This window comes from Crocodylus siamensis, chromosome 2, assembly GCF_052110815.1.
Source record: "Crocodylus siamensis isolate JL-2025a chromosome 2, ASM5211081v1, whole genome shotgun sequence".
NCBI lineage: Eukaryota > Metazoa > Chordata > Crocodylia > Crocodylidae > Crocodylus > Crocodylus siamensis.
Genome location: NC_143396.1, coordinates 95,007,240 through 95,020,325, shown reverse-complemented (window position 1 = coordinate 95,020,325; position 13,086 = coordinate 95,007,240). Strand labels below are relative to the sequence as shown.

Below are 13,086 nucleotides of genomic sequence, written 5' to 3'. Positions count from 1 at the left end.
CCATAGCAAGGGAAGGATTGGGGCTGGGGCTGGGGCTGGGACCTGGACTGGAGCAAGCACTGCCCAGGGAGGGGGTGGGGCAGCTCGCACCACTGCGCACTGCCAGTCCAGGAGCTGCTTGTGTGGTGGCTTGTCTGGCAGCTCTCACTGCTGCTCCCACTGTCAGTCCAGGAGGGAATGGGGCAGGGGCATGTGCCCCAGGATCTGCGTGGGGTGGGCAGGGCCGGAGTTGCCCTGGGCGGAAGGTGCTGGGAGCAGGGGCTATGCCCCTCTCCCTGCTCGCCCAGCCAGCACAGGGCTGGCGCAAGACTGAGCCATTGCGCTACATCCAGACAAGAGGCATGAAGTGGCAGAAGCCGGCCGAGCCTCCTCGTGTCTCCCAGATGAGCAGCAGCTTTGCCCTGGTTGGGCAAGCAGCAGCAGGACATTGGGGAGAGTGAGGGGTGTGCCTCTGGATCAGGGTGGAGCGGGAGCTCTGGTGGGGGCTGCAGCGAGTTTTTGGGTGGCCCATGCCCTGCCGCCTCTCACCCAGCTGGGACGAAGCTGCTGCTTATCCAGGAGGCCTGGGGAGGCCAGACTGGCTCCCACTGCTGCACACCAGTTGTCTGGAGGCAGTGCAGTGGCTCAGTCTTGCACCGGCCCTACGCCGGCTGGGCGAGCACAGGCCCCACTCCCAGCACCTTCTGCCTTCCAGAGCCTTCTGCACGTGCCCCAGGATCTTCTCCGCCCACCCCGCACAGATCCTTGGGCACATGTTCCCACCCCATGCCCTTGCAGACTGGCAGCAGGAGCAGTGGTGAGAGCCACCGGACAAGCTGCCACATGAACAGCTACTGAACCAGTGGCACGCAGCAGCATGAGCAGCCCTAGCCCTTCCCTGGGAAGCACTTGCCTCAGCCCCAAGCCCTCCCTCGCTGCAGGATCATTGACCTGCCCCCCCACACCCCTTCCCTCCCCCCACCACACCAGCTGGATGCAGCTGTGTCAACCACGGTAAAGGAACCAGTCCCCCATTTATAACATTGTTCCTATGGTTCTGAGTTACAGCATTTCAACTTAAGACATGGTTTTTGGGAACCAATTGTGTTGTAAATCTGAGGACTGCCTGCACTTGAGTTCTCTGTCTCCCTGTCTAATATGGGAATGCTAAATGATACTTCCACCACTGCCGTGCTGTGCTATGAGGATAAATTCCTTAATGTTTTAACGTGCTTGCATGTGTCAGCAATGGTGTGACAGAAGAAGATAGATATACTTCTGCTAATAATATTCAAGCTGGAGAAAAAAGGCTGCTTTCCTATTGCTGCCAGTGGCAAGAGCCAGGTAGGTGTGGCAGGCAACATCTATCTGGGGTGCTGGCTGCAAAGTGACTCAAAAGCTGAGACAAGCCAGTTGAATTGATTAGGAGAACAGCACAATTCCATAAAATGTATCCCCTGGGCTGGTCCCAGAAGCCAAAACAAGCAGCCCCAAAACCTTACTGTAGAAATCAATCAGTAGAAGGCAGGAGAAGCAGAGGTGTCTGACAGCTGCTTGGAACTGTATGGTCATCTTGCTCAGTAAACCTAATCTGTAGTGTATAGACCAATCCATGTTCAGATGAGGCTTTTATGAAAATAGTAGACTGTTTGGAAAGGTAAAATCCATTACAGTTTTCAGGCTTTTTCCTTGTTCCTGGTTGGAGGGCAGGCCCAGGTAGAAGTCCCTGGGGTTGAAAACTGTTCACATGGCTGCTATAATTTAGCTTGTGGTGTTTGAATTGGTATCTATCTACAGTTTTTAGCTTTTTATAAAGTATTATATTTTAAATTCACTATTTTCTTAATTTACCGACACAGTTAAATATTCTTCTGGAGGAGCCTTTGTATTTATGTAATTGTAGATGAACAAAACCATCTATAATTCAGTGAAAAACAGTGCTATTATTCAGATCAGATACTGTACCTTTCTTGATCTTTGGCGAACTACATGATGTATGCTGGAAGTTGACAGTATCTACAAATTAACAGACACACTGTTAATGGCTTCAAAGTTTTATACACAGGTTTGCTGTATGTAGTCTTTTGTGATATATCTTGTTTTAAAACTATCGAACAAAACAAATCTGAAGCTTCTAGGCTGAGTCATTTTAAATACAGCTTTGCAAAATAGACAGCTGTTTCAAAAAGGAGAAAAAAATCTCAGTTTTTCAAAGTTTTGCATCTTTCAGCGTCTAACCAAAAATTAATTTTTGTTGGTTCACCCACCTTCTCTCATGTTCTTCATTCTAAAGTATCACAAATACAAAGGAGTTTTTACCCTGGAGGTGGGTAGGAAGATGCTAAAAAAGAGGTCTGTCTGTAAATACTCATCTGACAGGCAGAGCTAATGCTCACAATTACATTAAAACTAAGTAGATTTGAGAGTAATTATTTTGAAGTATAAATTATGAATACACTTCAAAGAAGCCTATAACAGAGCAGGATAGTACTTTCAGCACAGCTTGAATGATAAGACAGAATTTATTAGTGGAAGCAAATAGAAACCAGGGTGACATAAAATAGCCTTAAATTGAAAATATATGTTTAGATATGCCTCCAGACTGTGGTCCATGAAACATTTGTTGGTCTTCAGGGAGTTGCTGGTCAGATTTTACTGGATCCTTATAATCCTGCTTCTAACTTTGATCTAAAGGAAGGTAAAATGAACAAATGTAAGCACATGCTGTAGCTAGAAGGCTTTTTATGCGAGTTTAGAACTGAGGTGCTCTTCATGATTGTAAATAGGGGGGAAGTTTTTCTCGAGACCCACTTGATTTGGATGTTTGCTGTCTGGCAAACCTGAAAGTTGTCAAAGCCTGGAAGTTGTCAATCTTTTGGGCATAGGCTTGGATTGTACAGCGCCAAGCACAGTGTGGGGAAGGGGTCCCACTCCATGACTGGCCTCCTAGATGCTACTGGAACAAATTTAATTAATGGTGTTTGAAATGGAGAGAGAAAAGTGCAAGAGAGAAATAAATGGTTTCTCCAGAGGCTGCTGGCAGTGGCGATTCCCTCATGGTCAAGGATAAACACTCCCACAGGCCAAGTAAAGGGTTGTAGATGAGTCCATTGATTGTGAAGAAGGCCAATCCTAGAGCTGCAAGACTCTGGCAGATGCCACAGGTGGTGGTTAAAGGGAGGGTGGGACCATGGATTTCTTGGTCTTGATTCGTTTCCTTTTATTTCTGTTTTTCTGCCTCCAGGTTGAGATGGCTTTCCTCAAAGATGTACCTTCTCTCACAAGGCATTGCCATGTCCTGAGCTAGTTTTTCCCGATTTGTGGTGTCAATGCCATACTTCTTAATGTTCTCCTTGAGGGTGTCCTTAAAGCATTTGCTCTGGCCCTTGTATGTCCTTTGTCTTTGGGAGTCTAGCAGTTGTTTTGATAAATGTTCATCAGGCATGTACACGTAGTGCCCTGTCCACTGAAGCTGAAGTTGAATAATCAATGCTTCCATACTGGTGGTGGAAGCATCAGTGAGGACAGTGGCATTTGTGTGACAATCCTCCCACTTTATGCCTGTGCGAGCCAGGTTGTGACTGTTGCCCCGGTGGGTTCTATCCCCTGATGTTAGTTTGCGAGAGGGAGAGGTAGACTCATAATGGTTCCAGAACATTTTTATTTGATCTCTTACTTACGCACCACTGGTGTGGATGTGGCTGCGCAGGCGGTTACACTTGGAACAGAACGATGGATCCGAGATCGAAGTCGACAATGAACTAACCGGTACGAACGGGTGCACAAACGATTGCCTATGGTTCCGGAGGCAGGAGAAGCCGTGGGAAGCTGGCCAGGCCTACCCACTGAGCGGTGGATGCTCTGGCTTCTCTCTCTGGGTGGAAACTCCACCCTAGCTTTTGTAGGCCAGATGGCAAGCCCAATTTTAAGCCCCGATTTGTCACATTTTCGTGCTAAAATGTGCGCGGTTTTTTTCACAGGGGACGGGGTTCCTCCAGCACATGGCCAGGGCCATGCAGCAAGCCAAATAGGGGCTTTCCAGATTGTGAGGAGAGTGCTTGATGGCATCTGTTGCTGGGTAAAGCTGGTAGAGTCCAGTTGGAGCATGACAGTGCCAAGGAACATCTAGAGGTAGTGCTGGTGATGGTGTTCCAGGCTTTTCAGGTGGTTCCTGTAGGTCACTCAAGCTTTGCAGCTGTAGAGAAGAGTTGGGATTACCACAGCCTTATATAGTAGGAACTTTGTTTGAGTCCTGATATCATGATTATTAAACACACAATGATTCAGTCTTTTGAAAACAAATCTGGCACGTTAGCTTCTATACTGGATCTCCTCATTGATGTTGGTTTTCTTTGAGAGATGGCTGCTGAGGTATGCAAAGTGTTCAGTGTTCTCCAGCTCCTGTCCATCATTGGGGGTCTTTGCCGAGGGAGTTGATTGGCCTCTGGAACAGGCTGGTGGAGCACCTTTGTTTTTCCAATATTAAGGGTCAATCCCAGGCACTGAGTATGCTTGAAAGAGTTAAGGGTCATTTGCAGGCCATCCTCATTATGTGTGACAGTACAGTCATTGGCATACTGAAGTTCCACAATCAAGGCTGAAGTAACTTTTGTTTTGGCACAGAGATGGGAGAGATTGAAAAGGTTCCCATCCATCCTTTGCTTTATGCCATATGGCAGACAGTCATAGATGAGCATCCTGATCACCGCAAGAAAGATGGCAAATGGCACTGGTGTGATCATGCGGTCCTGCTTGATGCCACTGCATAGGATGGAGGCAGTCAACTCCAGAGGTAGAATGGAGGTGATTCACATTTTCCACCCCCAACACACACTATTGAATATTAAATAGCCATTAATGGAGGGTTCTGCTGTCTCAACATGAAACAAATCACTTTTACAACTGAAAAACTAATTTTAGTCCATGTTTAATAATGTTTGCTGCTAAAGGCAGTGCCTCAGGTGGAACTACAACTGAGCTCATGCATGAAGTGATAGAGTTGTGGAAAGCATATTTCTGCTCCTGGAGAATGTGGAAAGAGTAAACCAGTTTCTCTGCAGTTAGACAAATTTGAACAGGGTTGTTTACTTGTTTTATTTGCCCTCAGTTGCTCTGGTACATCTATCCAGGTAATATTACTACAAAAAAAATTAAATTGCTGTTGAGAAGCCCTTGTTAGTCCTGTTGTAGCTTTCCAGTTTCAACAACTTCCTCTACCTACAAAGAATAAATCTCTAGGAATTTCCTGGGAATTAATACATGTAATAGATGCCTCCATGTTAGAAACATGAGTTATTTAGGATTTTTTAGGGCTCTGTCCACAGGTTTTTCTGCAGTTCCATATCTTTCTTTAAAAGCCAGCATTTTGCTAGCTTTTCAGATTGGCAGCTTGTCAGGTGAAGCCAATAATTTAAATTTGCAGTGCTAGTCAATGTTATCAAGTTAATAACAGCTTACTACATAAACAAGTTCAGGAAACTTATTCTAGGTCATTAGAAAGGAAAATTTTACACAGTATTAATATTTATTGCCACAGATTGGAAAAGCTATGTAAATTCCAAGAAAATGTAGTGGCTTGCCATCTTAGCTACCCCTGTGCAAGGCTGAGCTCATAAAGCTTGGGTCTGACAGTACCTAACTGGTTATTTCAGAAAAGGAGCAAAATTGAGTAGATCAACTTTCATTTTTGAGGAAGAAGTGTGTCAGCATGTTCTTTGCTGAGTCTGGGAAAAGAGAGAAAATGGGTACGGCCTTCGCATTGGAGCTGTCCAAAGAGATTAGATTTTCATTTTTCCAATCATCGCACAGGTTAATAAATAAGACACAGAGTAAAATGTACAAATGAGTTTGAGCTGTTTTTCATACAGTTCCCAGCAAAATAGGGCCCAACCCAAATGCAGCATTCACTGCGCCATAAATGCTTGGTAATGATACTTAGAGAGTTCTTACTACACCTTTAGTAACTTTCTGCCAAGGCCAGTAACATGCTTGACTGAAAACATTTAGGCCCTTCTTTACCCAGTTTAAATAGCTAGTACATCACTCCTCTGTGAAATAAGCAACACTGTGTTAGCTAAGTGTTAGGAAAGAGTGGAAGTAAAGACCACTGCTTCTCATATCAAATTAGATGGCAAGATTAGGTGCTAGAAGAAAGTTACATGAATTAAAATGGAATTGGAGCATAGGTTAATACCTTGTGCATGAAAGGAAAGATGCGCCTTTCACGGCATGATGTATCCTAACTCAATTCTAAGCACGTAGTACTTGCTAATAGGGAGGAGTGCCATTGTGAACCCCCCATCCCACTCTTTCGAGTACCTTGGTATTCTCTGGAGATCTCCTATTGAAATATTTACCTGTACAGCCTGCTTAGCTTGTAAGATCTCTTTATGACACCATCCTGTCAGATAAAGGTGAGGCTCTGGAGGAGAGAGAAGTTACCTGTGGAACTTGAAATTTTTTGAGAGACTTTGTTTTAACATTTTAGGCTAACACTGTGATAAGAGACTAACTTCCCATGGCAATAATAAATGTCTCTTCCTGTCTGGAAGATAAAACACTAATTGCTGAAAATAGAAACATTTGCTATATAAGAAACTAATAGCTACAGTACTAAAATAGATTAGTACCTCAGCATTATCCAGCATATTTCATTCTGGTCTGCAGTTGGGGCTAATTAGGTTCATTTTGCTATGGTCAACATTTCAAACTGGAAATTATTCTTAATCATTATCTTATCCCTTTTTTTACTTAGTTTTTATTTGTTTTGTTAGATCTTTACTGAATAAAAGAAGACCCAACAGTGTGTTCTAACTAATCATGTGCAGCTATACTAGAGGTCTAATAGGACTTGGTTAAATGCCTTCCGTGTTTAATTCATTTTGTTCTTGTCTTGATAGAAGAGGGGTTCTTTTTCTGGTTTTCTCAAGGTTTTGTTTCCTCTCATAATGGAATTTGATTCCTTAATTGCTAATGGAACCACCCAAAGGCCAATGTGTCATGTCTTTGTAAATGTGTTTAAAAATACGTAAGTAAATAAAATATAGTATTTTATGACTTACTCTTATTCTTGCAATTTTTTGAAGGACAGTGTTTGTTCAGAGTTAAGCTGGTGTTTAGCTTTTGTAAAAAAAACCTTTTGGGAAACCTAGGACCCATTGAAATGTTTTCCTTGAAGTGTTAACAAAATAACAAACCTTCAGATTATATTGATGGTGCTTTAAAAACATCTTCCCTAGCTGTTGTACTGAGACTGCAATGGATAAATAACCTGAAAGTGAAATTGACAAGAAACCAACAGAAGAAAAATAAAATAAGACAAGCTGATAAATTGGTAAATAGAAAAAAAAAGGAAAAAGGGAAGAAAAAATATTTATAAAGCTCCTTCAATTTGTTTGTTTTTTTACCTGTGATGTTCTTTGTAATCTGAGTAAGGGGAATTCAGTACCTGATTTCATCTTGACAGTGTCCCTTTGTCAGCCATACTAGACACTGTCTCTTTGACAGCTTCAGAAAGCAGAATGGATTGGACTGAGACAGTTCTGTTCCTATTTCAAAGCCCTGAGAATTTAATCACCTCAAACTAGCTTTTAAATTAGTTAAAGTGTTAAATTAACCTGAACAGATTTTTAAAATAGAATTATTTTAAAACAGCTTTGAAAAACTCTGATTTCTGGTATTTTGAAGTAGGAACCAAATTTTCTCTGTACTCTTCAGGACCATGAGGCTTATTTGAGGTAGAGTGCTGCAGCAGTAAATGGACCATCTCCGGTAAGGCACAGGATATGCCTACAACTTCATGGTAGCATGACCCCACGCAGATGTGCTCAAGGTTGCTGCTCTTGCATGCTCCAAACCTTGAAATATGTCAGGCACATCAGCATGCTTAAGATCGGCTGTCTTGGTCAACCTGGGAGCAGTCTTACCAGCATATTTTTAGGTTTGGTAGGGTGTGTTTTGAGTATCTCCAACAAAAATCCCAATTTACTTGTATTTACCTTAATTTATGTCAGTCTTGTGAGGGCTTGATGATTGATCACTCACCATTTTGTGAGACTGAGTCCTGATTTGAAATTTTCAAAAGTGGTTTATAAAGTCCACAGGTGTTTACACACAGATACATGCATGGGATCTTTCAGGTCCCAGTTCAGCATAGTGCGTACACTTGTGTTTCAGTTCATTCATATTTATCAGAGCATTTAAATCGGGTCATACTGTTTCAAGAAAAATGTGAACCAACTGGGGAGAACCTAGACAAGCGCAACAAAGATGTTCAGAAGTGTAGAAAACAGAATCGGTGAGAAAATTGTAAGAGCTGGCATTGTTTAGTTTAGAAAAGAAAAGACCATGATGGATAAAATTGTTTTCAAATGCATAAAACATTGCAGTAAAGATGAAAGTTATAAGCTGTTCTCTATGTTTACTGTGGATAGAACAAGATGTACAGGTTTAAATTGCAACCAAGGAATTTTACGCTGTGTCCCTGAGAAAAACCTTTGTAATTGTAAGGATAGCTAAGCACTAGGGTACCTCATCCAGGGAAAGGATGAAAATGACCCTTGTTGGAGGTGTTTAATAGCAATTTATACATGAATGGTTTAAGTTAAGTATAGTTAATTGTGTCTTGGGGTGAAGAGATGGACTAGAGAGGTGACACTTCTAAAGAATCTGTAGATTCTGTAAATCCTATTCAAGTCAGTGGAGTCATGTGTGTTCTTAAAAGGGACCCTGGTCTGTAACTTGGATCATATGTTGAACACCCAGCATGAGGTGTCACATCTGTTGACCAGCACGTTTATTTTCAATTACTCTGACTGACTTTTAATTTTTTAGCAATGTAGAAATGGAGGTCTACTAAGGATATTTGAAAAGCCAGCAATCCTAATGTTACACTTTTAACAAAAGCAGTTGAATGGCTTTATTTTTCATCTCAAACATTGCAGATTTGTAGCTACTGCCAGTCTGGTGATGGATATGAGCTCCTGCACAAGAAAAGAGAGATAATGCCTGCTGAAGGCAAGCAAAATTGAATATATGCTTTGTATAAGGTAGCATGTGGGAGAAGCATTTGTTTCATAGTGAGTATCTAAGCAAAATCATGTGTCATGTTTTTTCAGGTTCTCAACAGGAGATGTGTAGAAGCGGCCGTGATGACAGGCCTGGCACTCAGCTGCAGCATAAACAAGAAGTCCTTGTTTGACAGGAAACACTATTTCTATGCAGATCTGCCTGTAAGTATGTATTATGGTTGGTCTCTCCACAGCTGTAGAAAAAGGACAGGCCTGGAGCAGAGACAGCAGGTAGGGGATGAGTGAAGAGATGGTTTTTATGTTTTCAGTCAGTGTTTGGTCCAACCCAACAGGATGCTGCACTGTGCCCTGATCAAAAGGCAGCTGTACCTTGGTACTCACTGATTAAATATGATTGCCTTGATTGCTGACTCCTTGCTTAGCCTCACGATTCCAGTGGCTTCTTGTAATTGAATTGGGAGATGGTGCTGCTAGGCCCCATACTTTCTCCCTTCCTAGTGTTTAGTGGTAATTGTCTGTTATGGTAAGTGCAAACAGTCTGATAATAGCCATTCATTTAAAATGAATGTATAGCAAACACGTATTACAATAGGATAAACATCAAAGCATCTTTTCTTTTGCTATTAAATGTAAGAATGTAAAAATTATCTTTATTCTCTTTGCAAACCTAGTACTTTTTGCCACGATCTTGAATAGCTAGTAAATGAACCTTTGCATTTTAAGTTTGTGTTTTTGTGGATTGCTTTAATGCTTGGAATAAACTGTCTTTGGGAATAAGCTTCACTTCACTGCGCTTGACAAAATGCAGTTAAGAAGGTTGAAATTAGTTAAGAGTCTGGTTTTATTGTTTTAGCAGAACATAAGAATTTACGTTTATTTCTCTGTTAATTAAGTCACAGCTCTAACCTGGAAAAGTTGTTTTATTTCTCCACATATTTATGCTGGATTTTGTTAGACTTAATAGTGACCTGCAAAGGGAGAAACAGTGCATTAGCTGCTCTGTTATTTTGGGATGAAGAAGACTAGAATGTTGTATTGAAAAGGTTTTGTTCTACTTTTATGTTATCTTAGAATAGTCAGACATTCCTATTTTGCTAGAGGAGTCCTTGGAGATCCAGAGTGTCAGAGTGGGATTTCCTCAGGTCTTCAGTCAATGCATGGGAGTATCACATTAGTGGCTGCTTATTTGGGCACTTCTGGGTTGTTGTGTTTTGTTGTTTTTTTAATGTAGAACACATTTTGAACCAAACCACTATAACCCTCTCATTTTGTCAGTTTTAACGTCCCTAGGAGATGTATGATATTGTGGCTGATGTACTGGAAATCATCAGCCACAGTATTCATTTCTGCTAGATATTTCCTGTGTGACCTTGAGCAAGCCACTCACTGTCTGTCTGCTCCTTTGTTTCTTGTCTCTGAAATAAGCATAATATATACCAACATTACTTGAAGGTTTCTTTTCAGGATATATTTTTTTTAATTTTTGGGAGCCACCAAGTTACTGCAGCAGCAGGGGCCAAATGAATTCTTTGAGAAATAGGATATAATTCTTTTTTTTTTTTTACCAGTTCTAGAGTTATCAGTAGTTTTTAGTTTCAAAAAATGTTGACAAGCTCTGAGTTTGTAAACAATAAGCAGGAGAGAATAAAAACAGCAGCAAAACCCCAGCTTTCAGACCTTTCTTTTTTATCCTAAAGGAGCACCAACAAAGTCGATTTGCATGTCACTTTTATGTTAAGTGGCTCAGCCCCTATATTAAAAAGGCTGGAGATTTTCTGGTGGCAACATCTCTACCAAGCTATCTCATTTAGAAAATAAAAACAAATACAAGAATGAGGCCAGGCAGAAAGTAATCTATCTATTTAGAAAGTGTGTGCGAAGGGAAGATGCATCTGCAGACACTGCTAGTGCTTCCTAATGGCTTTTATTACAGCATCCTCTGGTCAGATAAGCTGGGAAATTTGGGTCAAGGAGATAGTGACACATTTTATTAGCATTAAACACATACAACTCTGGATTTCTTGTGGCTGGCATCTGTGGTGTTGAGCATTGACTATAAAATGCCTGGCCTGCATTTCATAATGAAACAGGCTAGCCGGAAACCCTGTAATAAGATGCAGAGTTTAGTCTAATGAGCTGAATGGAATAGACGAAATAAATCCTTTTCTTAGGGTCGTTTGACAATGGGATTATTGTTACTCCTGAAAATGGGGCTTTGGACGGGAAATGGGATTCTTGTTATTTATTGTCACTCACCATTTGAGGCTTTTAAAAATAATTTTAATGAGAAGCTGGGAGGGGGGGGTGGTAAGAAAAGCTATGTGGAAAGATTATACTGAGCCTGTCCCATCTAGTCACTTATTACAATGGTTATCATTAGAGTAATGCACTCCATTGCTTACAGACTGACCTATTCACCTGGGTAGGCCCTGTCCCCTTCATTCCATGCTTTGCTCCTCCCCAGTCTGAACAGAACCTTGCTGATTTTTGGTGAAAATGAAGAAACTTAAAAATCACTAACACTAAGTAGTGACATGCTTTGCTGGTGGCGGAGAGAGACCCACTAACCTTCATCATATAAATCCACTTCCTCTCCTCTGACCCTCATGGATCAAATAGTGATGTTAGCAGAAATCAGGCTGTTCCAGTTTTCTTGCCCATCCCTTCCTCCCCCTGCAAATCAATAGGGTTTTGACCAGAATAGAGGGTGGGAATCCTGGCCAGGGGTGGGGCAGTCAAGAGTGTCAGGAGAGTAAGGGATCAGACCATCGTCGGACAAAGTTTAAAATTTTTGTTCATGTACAGTAAATATTCTTTGAATCTAAAAGCTTTTTCTGCATGCAGGCTGGCTACCAAATTACTCAACAAAGACTTCCTATTGCTGTGAATGGGAATCTGTCATACACCTTCTGTGTAGGGGCAAAACAAAGTCAGCTGGTAACAAAGAATGTGAGGATCAAGCAGATTCAGTTGGAACAAGACAGTGGAAAGAGCCTTCACAATGATGCAAGGAGCCAGACTCTCATTGACTTGAACAGGGCTGGTAGGTTTTGAATCATGTTCCTTCTCTCCTCTCTCTTTTCTCCCCTCAAAACAATTCAAAAGTTTGTGTTAAATTTTGAAAGGGAAAAAATGCTTGAATTTCTCAGGTAGCTAATGATTGTTTATTCTTGTGCTGTTTTCTGATAGCATTGTGCCAGTAGCAGGTCAGGAGGCCAGTGGCTCTGATTTCTCAAAACCAGCCAACCTGAAGATAACCCTTCATCAGAAGGTGTTCAAGAGGCCAGAAGAGGTGCTTTGAGCTCTTGTGCTATGAGCATTGTTCTAAAAAAGCAATTCAAACCAAAAGAAACACCACTGCAGATCATGTGCTGCACAGAGAGTTCAGGTGATAGGGCAGCGCTTGAGTTAGAAATATATTTTAATTTTTGGGTAGTGTTGGAGCGGTGTTGTAGCCATAATGGTCCAGGAAATAGGTGAGAGGCAAGGACTTTTGTGGACGGTATCTTTCTTTATTGGACCAACTACATCAGGGCAGGCAATTATTTTGGGTGGAGGGCCCCTTACTGAGTTTAGGCAAGCCATCAAGGCCGCATGACAGGCAGCACAGGACAGATTAATATTAATTTTCTAAAATTTTTAGGAGCCCTGCAGGCCAGATAGAATGGCTTGGCGGGCCGCATCCGGCCCACGGGCCACATTTTGCACACCCCGAACTACATACTTGAGGTACACTTAGATAAGCTTTTGAATGTAATGCATTCTTCTCTGAGTCATCTTCAAACTACATTCAAAAACTTATCTTTGTCTATCCCAACCTTGCAGTTGGTCCAATAAAAGAGATCACGTACAAAAATCCTTGCCTCCTGCATTTTAATTTTTAGCTTTTCAAAAATAATTCTCCCTATAGAGCTCTAAAACTTGCATATTCACATAATTTATAAATACAATCCTGATTGCAAAGCCAGGTACTTAAGTACATGGCCTGACTCCCTGAAATGCTGTGTTGCCCCAGCTCCCACTGAAGTTGTGAGTGTTTGCCATCTGAAGACTCAGGACAGTTAGGACCTGGACTCTG

At 41.8% G+C, this 13,086-nt stretch overlaps 1 protein-coding gene across 2 annotated transcripts in view; it reads left to right on the top strand.

Moving 5' to 3' along the window:
• The window catches only part of GATB (glutamyl-tRNA amidotransferase subunit B), a 66,137-nt gene that overhangs the window by 24,073 nt on the left and 28,978 nt on the right, over positions 1 to 13,086 (top strand). For both annotated transcript variants that reach the window (XM_090036390.1, XM_090036389.1), the window contains exons 3-4: positions 9,096 to 9,209; positions 11,853 to 12,051. In XM_090036390.1, coding sequence (XP_089892516.1) covers positions 9,096 to 9,209; positions 11,853 to 12,051 — 313 coding nt within the window. The remainder of the gene's footprint in view (positions 1 to 9,095; positions 9,210 to 11,852; positions 12,052 to 13,086) is intronic.